General features: G+C 36.5%; 1 protein-coding gene across 2 annotated transcripts in view; it reads left to right on the top strand.

The window, feature by feature from the left end:
• BTBD9 (BTB domain containing 9) overlaps positions 1–16,732 on the top strand; it is a 386,230-nt gene that overhangs the window by 34,713 nt on the left and 334,785 nt on the right. For both annotated transcript variants that reach the window (XM_045541884.1, XM_045541885.1), the window contains exons 2-4: positions 3,139–3,350; positions 7,204–7,567; positions 8,670–8,934. In XM_045541884.1, coding sequence (XP_045397840.1) covers positions 3,166–3,350; positions 7,204–7,567; positions 8,670–8,934 — 814 coding nt within the window. In that variant the 5' untranslated portion in view covers positions 3,139–3,165. The remainder of the gene's footprint in view (positions 1–3,138; positions 3,351–7,203; positions 7,568–8,669; positions 8,935–16,732) is intronic.

Genomic DNA, 16,732 nt, shown 5'->3' with positions numbered 1-16,732 from the left:
AATGTTCTTCTTTTTTAGCTGAAGCATCTTGATTTTATATGACAGGGCAAAACAAAGAAATATTAAAAGGTAGTAGCTAGTTATAAAATGTAACTTAAAAAAATAATTATCTACTGTAACCATGTCATTACCAATGGGGAAACAATCTCACAAAAGTTAGAATATTTGTCACAGGATCACATATGTAGTTAATTACAGAATAACTTTTAAAGCTTAAGAAACAGTTCAATATACAGTTTTACTCCATGAACTTTAAAACTATTTTCTCTAATTTTATTGTCAAGTTAAAATTGGTGGTTTAAAAAATTAATTTTATTAATGTGTGGTTTCTAAAACATGCTTTTTTTTTTTTGTTTGTTTGTTTGTTTGTACAAGTGGGTAGACCCAAACTATCACTTTGTAAATAATCTAGTGCATTGGTGAAAAAAAATACCCATTTTTTATATGCAAGCTGTGGCATTGGTCACTTTGTTAGCACCATTTGTCTCTTTGCCATAAGATTCAAAATAGAATCATATCTTAAATGAAATTTTTTCAGTGGATATTTTGTTTGTATACTGTGTGACTGGATAAGGGATATGAGCCTGCAAGAGTCTAAATCAGTGTCTGTTTTCCAGGCTGCTCATTAGAACCACCTCAGAATGGGAATTTCAATGCCCAGGCCCTTTCCAGACCAGTTGAATAGAGTCTCTGAGGGGGAAGACTCAGCATCTTTTTTTTCTTTCTTCTTTTTTAAGCTCCCCATGTGATTTCAGTGTATGGTAAGCTCATTGAGAATCACTGGTCTAATTAAAATTATTTCTATATGCAAATAAAAATTATGTTTATTTTATACTAAGTGGCTATTTTCTGTACCCAGCAATATTTTCCTTATGTCTCCATTTGGAAAAACATAATTAACATGTAAATTTAGCAAAATGAAATTATACGTATTGAGAAGTGAAGGCCTGGAGAACCTATTAAAATAGATATTTACATATGTAGAATTAATGTTTATGGTGTATCCATTGAAGAATTATAAATTTCCCTTCTGAGCTGCTTAACCAAAAATCAATCATTGTTCATGACTCTTGAGTTATTTAGTGAAAGATTTGAGTCTTAGCCATGACCTGGAGAAAACATTAAGAGAAAATATATTATACCAGAGAATGTATTCACTCGGTATATGCATTCTTTCACTCAGGAAAGAGTCTGTTTTTTTTTTCTTTTTAGAGTTATGTGTTATCATTGAAATACTGGATAATGATGTGAGAGTTTGTGTTGAAGAGGAATAAGATTTTGAAGTCAAGTTCCAGTAGTTTTCAGAATTTTCTGGCTGACATAGGAAATGACCGTGTTAATTTGAACATTGATTGGGTAACCCAGCAAGAAACATAACCACAACCTCCAGTCTGATCTTTTGTCCAGAGTACAGTCAGTCCTTGATCACATGTTAGACCAAGGGTTCGCAAACTATGGCTTGTGGGCCAAATCTAGCTCTTTTCTAGAATTAGTTTTATTGGAACATAGCCATGTTCATTCACTTATTGCCTGTGACTGCTTTTAGGCTCCCACAACAGAGCTGAATAATTTTGACATAGTTTATATAGCCTGCAAAACCTAAAATATTTACTAGATCTGACTCTTTATGGAAAGTTTTCCAAATCCTGTGTTAGACTATTTTGTATTACACATTAGACTATTGTAACACTCATTGCTTGCTCATACTCCTAAATAGATCCTCTTAAGCTGAATTTATTTGTCTTTCATACACAGGTGATTGGAGATAATTCCATCTTTAGGGCTTTGGCAATGAGGGGAGCATACTGCTAGGCCTCTGATGCTCTTACTAGAGGGAACCAGGATTTTGCTCACTTCCCTGGGGTGTATGTTTCCTTGCCTAGCTCTTCCTCCCATGTTCTGCATCTCTGTCATTGGCTGTTGCTCCCCTTTCTTGAGGGTGGCACGTGGTAACAGGTTAACTGGAGCAGGCAGCTTGGGAACCTGGTCCAGGAAGATCTTCCACTGCAGTGGAAGGGGAGAAAGACCATTTTGATACACTTTGCTAATTGATCTGGATGTGGAGGTTTAAAGATTAGGAGCTACTCAACCTTTAATTGTGGTTCAAGTGGAGAGTTCAAAAAGGTGTGGCGGTCTAGTGGAGAAAGCATATCTGGCTCAATTCCCCTAGTCTCTGGTGCAACAGACGGGTTGCTGGCTACCTCTGAGCGGTCAGCCACCTCTCCACCTGGGGCACCTGAATGCTAGCAAAGACTCTGACCCACTTGCTGGGTTACTTACGCTTGTCAAAGCAGTACCTGCAAGTACATTATGGATTTTAAAATAGACATTTTTAGCTTTCGAAGAGCATAACTCCCCTTTCTAACATGTAAAGCTGTTAATCAAGTTTTAGCCTTTTGATTTTCAGTTAATTTTGTAGAGAAGTATTACATACAAAAGCTTACATACCTGTAAATGAGATAAAATGTAATGATGTTCTGGTAAACACTGGCAACCTGATCATCAGAGCCACAAGTCTGGAATGGAAGTTACAGTCTTGAGAAAAATGTTGGAGTTGTTGTTTTGCTGGTAAACTTTAATTGATAAATGTTGAGTGATTTTTGTAACTGTAGAAGATTATAGTTTTTTTTGTAAAATATTTCAGATGGTTTCAGATCAAAACCTTTTATTTGAAATCTGATTATGTCATTTATTCTGTTTGTAATTTAGTCCTAGATCTATGCCTGAATGATTTTTCTAGTGGGTATACCCAACTGTATGCTAAATATATCTATGTAAAAGAGGAGTTATTCTGGTTGTTGATTTTCCTTTTCCTGAAGTACTGTAAAGAATATGGGACCTGTATTGGGGCTCAATTTTCTAGATTATGATGGCTTCAAGTGCTGTTAGTGTTTGAAGACCCTGACATTTTTGCTCTCCTACTGTGATACGGCAATGAAGGTAGTAGAGTTAATGGAAGCAGGCTGAATTGCATCTCAGAATAAATAGGTTAATAAAGATTCCATTGATGATTAATTCTCTGTCATGTCATTTTTTTGAAAAGCACTTTAAGTTTTTTGTTAGCTAGGTTTATGGTATGTGATTTTCTAAGTGTACTCCTCTCCTCCCACTAACTCTTATCCCTTCTTTATATAACAGATCAGCGACTATCATCAGCTCTACAAGATGAGTAACAGCCACCCTCTTCGCCCCTTTACTGCAGTGGGGGAAATTGATCATGTGCACATTTTGTCTGAACATATTGGTGCCTTGTTAATTGGGGAAGAATATGGTGACGTCACATTTGTTGTGGAAAAGAAACGATTTCCTGCCCACAGGGTAATTTTAGCGGCCAGGTGCCACTATTTTCGGTAAGTGTGTAATACTTTTTTGAAGATTCAAGTCACTTTTAAAAAATGCTGGTATTTTCTACTCTAGAAACAATATGCAACCAAGCATAACAATAAATTCTAGAAGTCTCTCAATTCAACATCTATAAGAATTTCATCTTTGTAGACTTGTTATTTTTTGAGAATCACTTTTTCCTTTAGAAGCCATCTTAGAATTAAGGGGTTAGAAGGCTTCCCAGGCCAAATAGTGCCCAATCAACCATTTTTCAAGGTCTCAAGAATATTTCTCAGGCTGAGTCTTTGTTGCCCTCACCTTCTCACAGTAGATGACTAATGGGACTTAAACTGATTTACTGGAAGGTAGGCTTCTTGGCATGTAGGTAGACTGACCTCCAGACCTGTTAATGGACATGTATACCCCTTGTTTTAAGACTACTGACGTCCAGGACTTTTCGGTAACCCAGCTGATCCATCTAAAATACTCAGTTTGACAATCCCAAATTAAAAGAAACTTAAGTATTGATTGAGACTAAGTTTCATAGTTATATTAAAAATAAGACTAAATAAAATATTTATATATTTAATTAGTGTAAGAATCCCACTTATATGCAGCTGTCGTGTATCACTTGAACTCTTAATTTCCAGGGTTATAAGTATTAAACTGATTTCTAATTATTCTACATTTTACCTGATATTAGTTAAAAGGGAATCATCATTGAATAGTCAATAGACTCATATTTTATCCTTGATAATGGGCCATTTTCTATTTTCAAGGATAAAGATGGTTCATCGAGTTATAGATATGCCTGGGAAACTCAATATCTAAGATGGAGATGCCAATAGCTTAGAGAAAATTTCAGTTACTTTCCAGTGAAAACTGCCATCTGATTTTTATAATTAGAATTAATCAAGACAGCCAAGCAGCAACACCTAGAGTCACACATGTAGTAAAGCGTGTCTTTTAGAAATATTTACTATTTAGCTAGAAGTCCTATAGTTTCTTATGAACATTTTTAGGACTTCCCATCTTTGACACGTAAAATGCCGCTGTAGATGAAACCAAGAGCTTAGAAAGGAGTTCTGTTAAGAGTTCTAGCGAACGTTCTCCTATTCTTCCTAGTGGTCAGCTCTGCCAAAGACATCTGGCCTTGGTCTCATCATTATTTTTTAGCAGCCCCTGTCCTCTGTACACTTTTCATTTTGTGTTTCTTTTCCTTTTTTAACTTTTGGTCCAATCATTACTACTAAAATGTTTTTTAAGTGTCCACTCTTTATTAAGTCAGAACTTTTCAGCCTTATATTTAATACTTGTTAATGACGTATATCTTGCCCTCTTTAAAAACTAATTTGAAAGAACTGTATGTGGATATCAGTATACTCTTAAAAGAAACTCAAATACTTTTAGAAATTTGAAGATCATACTAAGTGAATGGAATATATGCCCTTCGCTTATGGAGCTTGTGACTGATGTCTTTGTGGTTATTGAATGTTTGTAATATTTGTTATCTCACTAGGATAAGCTCAGAGTCATTACCAATGCTATCTTAGACAGATTCTCATTGCCAACACTATTCATGTGCAAAGGAAAGTTAACTGTCAGCAGCAGCCAGGAGAGGCCTAAGTGCTGTCATAAGAGCCTATGGATTCCCTGGTAAAGACAAGCTAATTGTGCTGGAGAGAATTTTTCACAGTAAACATTGAACTTCTGCGCTTGTCTTCTTGTTGAAGTTGAGGGTTCATATTTAGTGTTCCAAGGGAGCCTCGTCAAAACCACTTTTAAAGCATTGAGAATTCAAATAAAGACCATGTATCACACTGGAGTGGGAGTAAGTCTTGTTGAGGTCTCCCCAGCAAGGAGTAGTTTTTTAATTTCGTAATTTTAAGTTATGGTTAGATGCTCTCTGGACTAATGAAAACCTTCATGGGTGTTTTTAGGCAGAACATAACTCAGTGAAGAGGTATGCTCAGAATATGCATGAATCTTTTGCTGGGTGGTTTCACCTGTTCTCCTCAGGCAAGCAAGAATGCCAGGTTCTGAGGGACGGTAGGAGAAGTTCTAGGCAGGTGTGGAGGTCACCCCTGAAATGCTGGCCCTTCCGTGAGAATCTTAGGAACAGAGAAAATTTCTTTGTTACTCCCATTGTCTTGCTGTCACTGAGATCTTTCTTATTCTCCACCCTTCTTTCTCTTTCTGCACTCCTTGTCCTCTTCTGGCCACCCTTTCTTTCCTGACAGGTTTGAGGTTTGATTGGTTCATATTATTCCTCCTAGACTAATAGACTTAGAAATTCAAATTCATTACATGACTGGATTGTCCAGTTTTCATTTCTTAGATTAACAGATAAGCAATAATGTAGGGCTTCTTTTTAATCTGAAAGACCAAAAAAAAAAAAAAATCAAATCACCCATAATCCCATCAGTAATTTCATTTTTAATTTATAAAGTAATAAATGAAAGTCCTTCCCCCTCAGTCATCTAATAGCATTCCCCAGAGACAGCTGCTGTTAACAGTTTAATATAAATTTTCTCTGATTTTTCTTGATTTAAACAGATATATCTGTAATGCATATGTGCATACACATACAAGTATGTGGTTATATACTTTTTTCTATGCAGTACATATGGATTTGCAGTTTGACTTACTTGCCTATTATATCCTGAACATCTTCCCAAGATAGTACATATTGATCTCTCTTGATTTTTATAATGGCTCCATAGAATCTCAGTTTTTCAATCATTTTTCTATTGATGTCCATTTAGATTTTTCCATTGTTTCAGTATATATTCTTACACATTTCTTTACTGTATTATTTCTCTAGAATTGAGTCCTAAGAGATTACTGAGTTGAAGGGTATGCACATTTTAGATTTGAATATCTGTTACTAGAGTGCTTTCCAAAAAGAAGTGTCCATTTATATGTACTCTCAAAGCTGTGCATGAAAGAACCTGTTTTCCCATTGCGTTAGCAGCACTGGATATTAACAGACTTTTTAATTTCTGCCAGTCTGACAGGGGAGAATGATATCAGATTGGCATTTAACTGTTTTTTCTGACTTTATGTTTCCTATAGAGTTTTACTTTTTAAACTGCCTTATTGACCTTTAACATGTTTATATTGATTTCATTGTTCCTTTTGAAAGATCACTTTCATCTTTCTATTTAGCATTTTTTTTCTTTTCTTTTTTTTTTTTAGAGATAGAGTCTTGCTATGTTGCCCAAGCCGGACTCGAACTCCTGGGCTCAAGCCTCTCGAGTAGCTAGGCGTGCATCACTGCACCCATCATCTTTCTGTTTAATGTCTATTACATATCTTGAGCTCTCAAAATATCTAACTAATTTAATTGTTTATAGGATTAATTCATAATAGTTTTAAAATCATCCCTTTTGCTTTCTTTGGAGAATTATTTAAAATGATTACTTTGGCCAGGTGCGGTGGCTTATACCTGTAATCCTAGCACTTTGGGAAGCCAACTTGGGAGGATTTCTTGAGGCCAGGAGTTTAAGAGCAGCCTAAGCAACATAGTGAGACCCCATCTTTACAAAAAATAACAAAAATTGGCCAGGCATGGTGGCATGTGCCTGTAGTCCCAGCTACTAAGGAGGTTGAGGCAGGAGGATTGCTTGAGCCCAGGTGTTGGAGGTTGCAGTGAGCTATGTTGATGCCACTGCAGTCTACCCAGGGCAACAAAGTGAGACCCTGCCTCAAAAAACAAAGCAGAAAACAAACAAACAAAAATGATTACTTTGCATATCTTCACCTGAATCTTTGTATCATTAGACAGATTTATATATAATGTTGATAACCATTATTTCCTATGTTTTGTAACAAATCCTATTTGAGGTTTCCTTCACATGTTTCTTCTCTAATGTGCAGAGCATTACTGTATGGTGGAATGCGAGAGTCTCAGCCTGAAGCAGAAATCCCTCTCCAAGACACCACTGCAGACGCATTCACAATGCTACTCAAATACATCTACACTGGGCGGGCGACGCTGACAGATGAGAAGGAAGAGGTGCTGCTGGACTTTTTGAGCCTAGCTCATAAATATGGATTTCCAGAGCTGGAGGATTCTACCTCTGAGTATCTCTGTACCATACTTAACATTCAGAATGTCTGTATGACTTTTGATGTTGCCAGTCTCTACTCGCTTCCCAAGTTAACTTGTATGTGCTGCATGTTCATGGACAGGAATGCTCAGGAGGTGCTCTCAAGTGAAGGTTTCCTCTCCCTTTCTAAGGTGTGTCATTTGTCTACAAGTAATTTATAGACATGCATTATTTTATTTATACCTGTACAGTAGAAATATAGCAATGGGCTAAGATAAAAAAAATAAAAATCATTGGTATTGAGGAGGTTATCTGGTCTAGCCACTTGCATCTGGCTGCTGGGGCTCTAAATCGTTTAAGACAGAGGCTGATTGCTTCTGTTTTCTTTTAAGGTTCTTCCAGTAAGTTTTGTATGCAAAAGAGACTATGTTGCTGGGTGGTTGTTTTCAAGGTGATGATAGTCGAATAGGATCCGTTGTGGTATTGCATACTACCTTTGCTTTTGTTTTTCTCTGACAGAGAGTGCAACTAATTTCTTATAGCAAGAGGGAAAATTTATAAAGGAGATCTGATGCATCATTGGATGTCTTTAAGTCACTGCTTTTTTTTTTTTTTGCTGGCTCAAAATTCACTATTATAGCTAGAATAAAACTATTTTGTTCAAGTCTTTCTCTGAACTCTGGGTGGTGGTTGTCTCTCTTTCTCTTGTATTCCTCCTAGAACCTGGATATTTCTAATGAGAAAACCTATTGGAAAGCTATATATCTTGATTTGAGTGTATATTATGATTTTTATTGTCCTACTTAATTTTTAAAGGCAAGGTTTTTTGAGGGTTGTACCAGTATTGCTGGAGGTCAGTTTGGAGATCTGAGAACCAAAAATGTGATAGTGCAGTAATACTGTGGAACAAAAGGTTTTGAATTTTAAATGCCAGATGTATCTTACTGACTTAAAAATGTATACTCTTCCTGAAGAACACGTATGTATTGACAGCTCCTTACTTTGCCGTTTTTCTTCTTGCTGTTTTAAAAAAGGATGGGTGCCAATGTGTTTGGAAATACTAGATGCTTGATGTAGTGGTACAAGATGCTTGACCAGGAAAGAAAGGTGCTACCATCCTCTCTTGTTATTCACATAGCCATAATGAGTACGAAGCATAGAGAAAGAAGAGGCTCAAAAAGAGTTAATTGGTTAAATATAAGTCATACTTGCAGTTCTGTAAGATTTTCTGATTGATCATGCACATGGTTGAGCTTCATAATAACTGGAATTTTACCTTTTTATCCTTTTCAGACAGCACTTTTAAACATCGTATTAAGAGATTCATTTGCAGCTCCTGAAAAAGATATTTTCCTAGCCTTGTTAAACTGGTGTAAACACAATTCAAAGGAGAATCATGCTGAAATCATGCAGGCTGTGCGTTTGCCTCTGATGAGCCTCACTGAACTTCTGAATGTTGTGAGGCCTTCGGGACTCTTGTCTCCTGATGCCATTCTGGATGCTATTAAAGTACGATCAGAGAGCCGGGATATGGACCTCAATTATAGAGGCATGCTCAGTAAGTACTTATTTATCCTAAACTTACCAAGAGTTTTGTTTACATCTATGCCGTTCTCAACTACAAAACTATAGTACAAGTATATATGATACATATAGGTCTATGAATATATAGCTCTGCTTCCTATGGAATGTCTTTCCATGCCTATCATTTTCCTGTTAATTCTGTCTGAGATTGCATTGCCTTTGTAGACTGCAAAATAGATATTTCTTGCCATTCCTGCACAGATTTCTCCAGCTGCTCCCCAGAATGTCAGAAATAGACAATTCCCTGAAAACCTTCTGCTCACACTAAGATCTTTCTTCCACTTTCTTCATCAAGTAAATACTGAGTATGTGCTGAGTACTTACTATTTTAGGTACCATGAACGAATAGATTCTAAATAACAACAATCATTGCTAACATTTTTGTAACATACATAGTGTAGCTAACACTTATGTAGTATTTCCAACACTTATCACCACCTAATGTGATTTTTCTTATTACTGAAAATAATAGCAATTTTAAAGGGTTTACTGTGTATCAAGAACAGGTCCTACATGACCATTTAATTCTCAGAACACCCCTTTGAAGTGGGTACTTTTTTTAGATTGCATTGTACAAATGAGGAAATGGAAACACAGAGAGGTTAAGTAACTTTCCCAAGGTCACACAGAAAGATGCAGAGCTGAGAGTCAAACCCATGTAGTTTGGCTCCAGAGGCTGTGTAATTAACCACTAAACTATGCTGCGTAAATGTAAAACATAGTCTCTGCCTTTGATCCTTTAATTTTATTGTGGAAATAAGTCATAACTGCCTTGAAAAGTTAAATACAACAGTATTCGAGAGGGTACATGTTATGGAACTTCAAAAGAGGGAGAGAGATTTCATGGAGGTTATGAAACTTCAGTTGAGCCTTGACATTTGATTTGAATGGCATCAGGGTTGGGTGAATTTCACATGGGAAGACTGGTGAGGTTAATAGAGAGAGGTTAGAGCATTTGAGGCACCATGAATAGAAGAGCTTGATTAGAGTAGAAGGCTTATATTAATTAATAACAAAGTATATGAAGGTCAGCTCAGGCCATATTATGGAAGTCTTTGAACTAGATTATAATCTCCTTTATATGCAGTGAGGAACCAATTTAAGAGAGGGAGAGTAGCATGTGTACAGTGGTAGTTTTGAAAGATTAATCTATGATGCTGTGCTTGAGGATTTGGAATAGGGAAAAACTGGATTCAGGGAGACCAGTGAGGTGAGTATTTAATTTTTGCACAATTGATATAACCTTAAACTAGATTGATGGCAGGGAAAATGGAAAATAATGGATGTATAGAAGGGATATTATGGAAAAAAAATTAGGTCTTGATGATTCAACAGATTTAAATTTGGGTATTAAGTTTAGGAGAAAGTTACCGTATTTTATCAAATTTAAGAAACCATAAATTCTGAAGCACCGTTATTTTATGTACCACTAAGAAAGGAAACAATACTGCCAATTAAACCATGACACACTATGATGTCCACTTCCCAGTTTCAAAAATGTTAAAATTTGAAAACTAGGTATGTATTAGAGTCTAAGAAATAACAGTACTTTGATGAAGATGCTGAGCTTATTTTTAGATTCATTGAGTTTGAGGATTTCTGGGACATGTAAGTTTTAAGTTCTGTCTCATGCTAGTTATTTCCCTGAGTGATCTCTTCTTGACCATGGATTCAAACACTCTTTTGAAATACTGATTAATCTTAAATAGGTGTCCTTAACCTGGACTTCTTTCCTAACTCATCAGATCTAGATTACTTTTCACTGGGCATAGAAGACTAGTATAGGTGTTAGGCCAGATACATTTGACCTTAAATCTTGATCTAGTCACTTACTAGTTGTATGATTTGGTATTAAATTACTTAAGGAGTTTTACCTTTAATTTTGATATCTCCTAGCATTGTTATAAGAATTAATTGACGTGTGCAAATAATATGTGAGCTCAATTTAGAAAGCCATTCTTATCATATTATTGTTATTGATAAGTTCTTCCTCATCTCTGTATATCTGTGTGAGAATTATCACATTGATCACATGGTTTTAAACATTTTTGTTTACTTGTCTTTGATCCTTGCAGGCAGAGATAATCTTTGTAGGCCTTACTGATCTTTGTATCCTCAACATTTAACACAGTGAATAGCATATAGCAGGTACTTGGTGAATGCTTGGTGAATGAATGCGAGGAGAATGTCTAATGGGAAATAGCAACACATTACTGGTGTTTAGGAAGCAAAGCTGTTGATAAAAGTATAGATAAAAGTGATAAAAGTATAGATGAAAGCAAAGCTGGTGATAAAAGTATAGAAACCTGGGTTAGAATATAGAGAAAGAAGTAAAGATCAAAGTCTGAGACTTGGCGAAGACCTAGAGCCAGGGGACTTAAGGTAGAGAAAGAGGAATTGGAGAGGAGGGAAGATATTTGGGTTAGAAGACAATTACTGAGGCCAACCAGAGGAGAGAGCTTTTATATGAATGAAGGTGGTCAGTGGTATACCATGATGCTGGGGGGTCAAGGAGAATGAAAATTGAGAAAAACTTTTGTATATAAATTGTGGTGAGTTGTTGAGTCGTCAGAAGACTGGTTGCACAGTCAATGAGGCTATGAATGTTTGAAAAAATAGTAGATATATATGATGTACTGCCTCTCTGATTTGTGAATTGGGCTGAAAGGTAACAGAGAAATATCTCTAATTATCAGGGAAATGCAAATCAAAACCACAATGAGATACCACTTAACTCCAGTGAGAATGGCCTTTATCAAAAAGTCCCATAACAATAAATGTTGGTGTGGATGTGGAGAGACAGGAACACTCATACACTGCTGGTGGGACTGCAAACTAGTGCAAACTCTGTGGAAAGCAATATGGAGATACCTTAAACAGATTCAAGTAGACCTACCATTTGATCCAGCAATCCCATTACTGGGCATCTACCCAAAAGAACAAAAGACATTCTATAAAAAAGATATCTGCACCCGAATGTTTATAGCAGCACAATTCACAATTGCAAAGATGTGGAAACAACCCAAATGCCCATCAATACAAGAGTGGATTGGTAAAATGTGGTATTTGTATACCATGGAGTATTACTCAACTATAAGAAATAACGGTGATGGCCAGGTGCGGTGGCTCACACCTGTAATCCTAGCACTCTGGGAGGCCAAGGCGGGTGCATCGTTTGAGCTCAGGAGTTTGAGACCAGCCTGAGCAAGAGCGAGACCCCATCTCTACTTAAAAAATAGAAAGGAATTAGCTGGACAACTAAAAATATATATAGAAAAAATTAGCTGGGCATGGTGGCGCATGCCTGTAGTCCCAGCTACTTGGGAGGCTAAGGCAGGAGGATCGCTTGAGCCCAGGAGTTTGAGGTTGCTGTGAGCTAGGCTGACGCCATGGCACTCTAGCCTGGCCAACAGAGTGAGATTCTGTCTCAAAAAGAAAAAAAAAAAAAAAAGAAATAACGGTGATATAGAATCTCTTATGTTCTCCTGGATAGAGTTGGAACCCATTCTACTAAGTGAAGTATCCCAAGAATGGAAAAATAAGCACTACATGTACTCACCATCAAATTGGTTTCCCTGATCATCACCTAAGTGCACATTTGGGAATAACACTAATTGAGTGTCCGGCAGATGTGGGGGGTGGGGGTGGGGATGGGTGTATACCTACCATAATGAGTGCGATGTGCACCGTCTAGGGGATGGACACGCTTGAAGCTCTGACTTGGGGAGGGGAGCATGGGCAATATACATGACCTAAACTTTTGTACCTCCATAATATGCTGAAATTAAAAAAAGAGAGAGAGAAATAGTATATGGTAGCTAGAGGGAACAGTTTGGAAGAGATCCATGCAGAAATTAGAAGTGCTAGAGAGTGGTACTGGTTTGAGGGTCAGATTTGGATAAAGTGTAGGAGGACAGAGGTTGGAGAGGTAACAAGATGAGTTATTAATTTCAGACTTTCCAAATCTTCATTGTCATATCTTCTTTTATATAAGCTCCTTTTTCCTCTTTTCTTGCTCTATATTTGATTTGAGGTGCTGTTAGGGCCCTGGAACTGGATTCATTATAGGAATAGGCGTGGGACGTGGTTGCAGGATTAAGGAGATGTTTTGGCCATTTTACGTAGTTACTGGTAGCTTGAAATTGATCAGCTGATCAGTATAAGGGTAAGACCTGGCTTATAATGTATCCTTGAGATTAGTTGTGAAAAGGAGTACTCAGCAAGTTGAGGCACTCAGTGCTGGAATGATACTGAGATTATTGCTCACCAAGGTTAAATTCTTCATATTGAAGTAATTTATTGGGAGCTTTAGGAAGAGATTATATCATGTTTGGGAATCTTTTATATAACTTCTAAACTTGAGTAATAATTAAATAGCAGTCTGCTTTTCCTGACTTTTAAAGAATATGGGTAGTTATATAAATACAAACGAAGCATAACACTTTCCTATCCGATCCTTAAAAAACAGATTATTTTCTAAGTAAATGTTATCTAAACATTCATATCATTATTTTCTTTAATCAGATTTCTTCACTGTTATAAAAAAAGGATCTAAAATTTCAGAGCTGTTGTTGGGCTGATTTGGAAAGATAGGTCTACTTATTTTGAAATTAGTGACAGAATTTTTTGTTGTTCTTCCCTGGGTATAGGTTCTGTGTCTTTGGGGACTTCTCATGAAATGTAGAAAGGTTCTATCTTGAGGCTGAGACATAGACACTAATGCTTTTTCTTTCTTTGAGTTCATTATCATTGGTTACTGGAAAGTTTAATTCTTAAAGACGCATACCCTGAGGCTTTTACCAAATCAAAGAGTTTTTTCCCCCTTTAAAAAAGAAAAGACCACTGTCTAGGGGATGGATACACTTGAAACTCTGATTGCAGGGGGCAAGGGCAATATACGTAACCTAAACTTTTATACCCCCATAATATGCTGAAATAAAAAAAAATAAAATAAAAATTTTAAGCCAAAAAAAAAAGAGGATTCAAAAAGTGTTTTTAACTTACCTGTGATGGTTGGTTGGTCTTTCTGGAAGGTAGTTTAGACTAGTTTTATGCATATATAATGATGAGCATTCTTCTATATAGCTGGGGAAAGAGAATTAACTTTTTAATAAAGTTTTTTTTCCTTAAGATATTTGAACTACTTGTACCATGTGAAGACCTTTAGCTTTATCTTAGCTGTGGAGATATTTCTGTTTTGAAGTTTAGTGCTTTTTCTATTAAGGCTGAGTTATACTTTATTTTGTACATCTCAGATTTTAGACTGGGAAAGAACAGTAATTTCTTGTTTCTGCATGTTTATAATAGGGAGCATATAACAAATTCTATCCTCACGATTTCCTTATTGAGTAAAAGTCAATCTGTTCATAGGACTGCTAAGTTAAATTATTGGTTTGTGTGTGTGTGTATGTGTTTAAATCTGTCCTTTTAATCCTGTACTTATTCCTGTAGTTTCCATTCCTCAGACTGAGGAGCTTGCCACTGTGGTATTATCATTTGGTTTATTTGCCTAGACTCCTACTAGACTGAGCTTCTGGAGGCCTGTAATTATGTTTTTTGTCTGTGTTTTTCCAGTACCTAGCACAGTGCCTGAATCTAGAATTTTTTTTTTTTTAAATAAAGGAGTGACTGAATGAATCCATCCCTTGCTTGTAAACTAGACTTTAAATTTGTCTCACCTGTCATATAAAAACAGTAATAACAATAATGAACCTTTAATACTTTGAAAACTCCTAGACTTTTGATACTATTGTGTTTTCCCAACTGTAGTTTGCTGTGATAGGGAAAATCTCATCTCTAAAGTAGAGGGTTTATAAATCATCTCTAATAAGTTTTCCTCTGTGGAGGCATTTAGTGTCTATATATGTGCTCTTATCTTATTAGATGGTGAGCTCCAGAAGGTTGAGTCTAGGACAGTGACCAGCACATAGGAGGCAGCTTGGGACATTTTTCTTCTTTGAATGAGTTGGCTGACGGTCCTTTCAGCTTTGTGGTCTTTCCAAGCAACTTTCCTAAATTACTAAGTAAAACCAGGGCCAGAGCTGGAACCAAAGTGCTGGTCTTGTGTCTCTCGAGGGGAGTGGTGTTCCAGAGGTTCTCCTGCCTGGCTTTTTTTATCTCCATTCTGTGGTATGTCTGAGTACCAGTACTGTCCAATGTGGAAAGGAGGCCTGCAGAGAATGAGGACAATGGGGAAAGTTAAGGTATGATAGGAGTTATTGAGAAAGTCATTTGTAATGCCAGGGTTTTTGGGGAATATTCACAGGAAAGGAGGATCCATACATTCTTTGGGGAAGTCAGGATAGGGAGTAGAAGATGATTTAAGTGACAGAATTGGGTAAGTAGCTTGCAGTGGGCAGAGAACTAAGTCTGGATCCCAGTAATCCATCAAGGTGAATTCAACCATCTCAACCTACATGTAATAGAGAGTTTGATAAAAGATGATTAAGAACATAAAGCAATGAAAGAAAAACACAGGGTAATCAACCCAGCACCACTCAGATTTTGGGCCTCTGTAACTAGGGGCAGTTCCTCCTTCATTTCTCCTTAGTTTTTCTTTCTACTAGTTGGCTTGTTTCTATCTAGCTGTAGAGCTTCAAAGCTTAATGTTTTTCCTTAATGTTTGTAAAATGTATTAAAAATTACAAGTGTAAAAATATTATGATTGTCATTTGCTATCTTGTTTAATCCCTACAATCTTGTATATTTTGAGAGCTCTTTACTGATAAACAAATGTAGGCACTGAGAATATTTATGGTTTGAATCATTTTATTATGATTTGAATTTTCTCATGATCACTCTTCCTATTAAATTCATCACTTAATTATAGATTTTACAAAAAGCGTTTGCAGTTGTATTTTTATCCAGTGAGATACTCAAATCATAGTTACCATAAGAGACTTACCACTTGTATAAATGTTCACCATTTTGAAGTGAAAAATATTCTCAGGGAATGAATCTATATCAAGAATTGTTAGAAAAGTTCTCAAGTATTCTTGATGTAAACTTCAAAAGAAGCCTTAAACTTGTAGAAATTTTATTTCCATTTTAGACTGTAGTTGCAGTCACTTGAAATTTTTGTGCTTAGTATGTTATTCCCTAGCTTGATAAACTTTAGTGCTTAAGAAGCTTATATTTAGAGAATATCAAAAGGTGACATTAGTTTATAAATCTGAAAGCTTGATGTTCCCCTTTGGTTTAGTCCTGACTCATGGCGTCAGAACTGGCAGAGAGAGTTCCAGGGGTCAGCAGCAGCAGACTTTGTTCCTCCATATTTTATACCTAACAAGAAGGGAAAAAATGTTTATGTTTACCAAGTCGTTATGTATCAGTGATGCCTGAAAGGCACAGATTCGAAGCTTTTGTTTGCTTGCTTGCTTGTAAACTGCTTCATCTCTAGATTGGAGGCCTCAGGAGGAAAAGGCCTATCTCTGTTGAGTTCACTAAGTCCCTCCCAGTGCCTCACACAGTACCTGGTACAGATCGAGTCCTCAGAAGGTGCTTTTTGACTGAATGAATGCTTTATACTTACATTGTACTTTAGCATAGATTATTTGTAGTGTAATTTTTACAGTAACCCTGTGAGGTGGGTTGGGCAAGGTATTATTTTTAGATGAGAAGACAGATTCAGAGAGACTAAAAGGCCTCACTCAGGGGTAGTGAGTGATCATGCCTGAGTTTTAAACTTGGTTTGTTTCATTTTAAGTACAACTTTTTTTTCCACTCTACCAGACTATCTGTTTCTTTCCTATGCGTCTTAGGCAACCTTAGAG

The sequence above is a fragment of the Lemur catta genome, chromosome 2, assembly GCF_020740605.2.
Source record: "Lemur catta isolate mLemCat1 chromosome 2, mLemCat1.pri, whole genome shotgun sequence".
Classification (NCBI taxonomy): domain Eukaryota; kingdom Metazoa; phylum Chordata; class Mammalia; order Primates; family Lemuridae; genus Lemur; species Lemur catta.
This window is presented reverse-complemented; position numbering and strand designations above follow the sequence as displayed.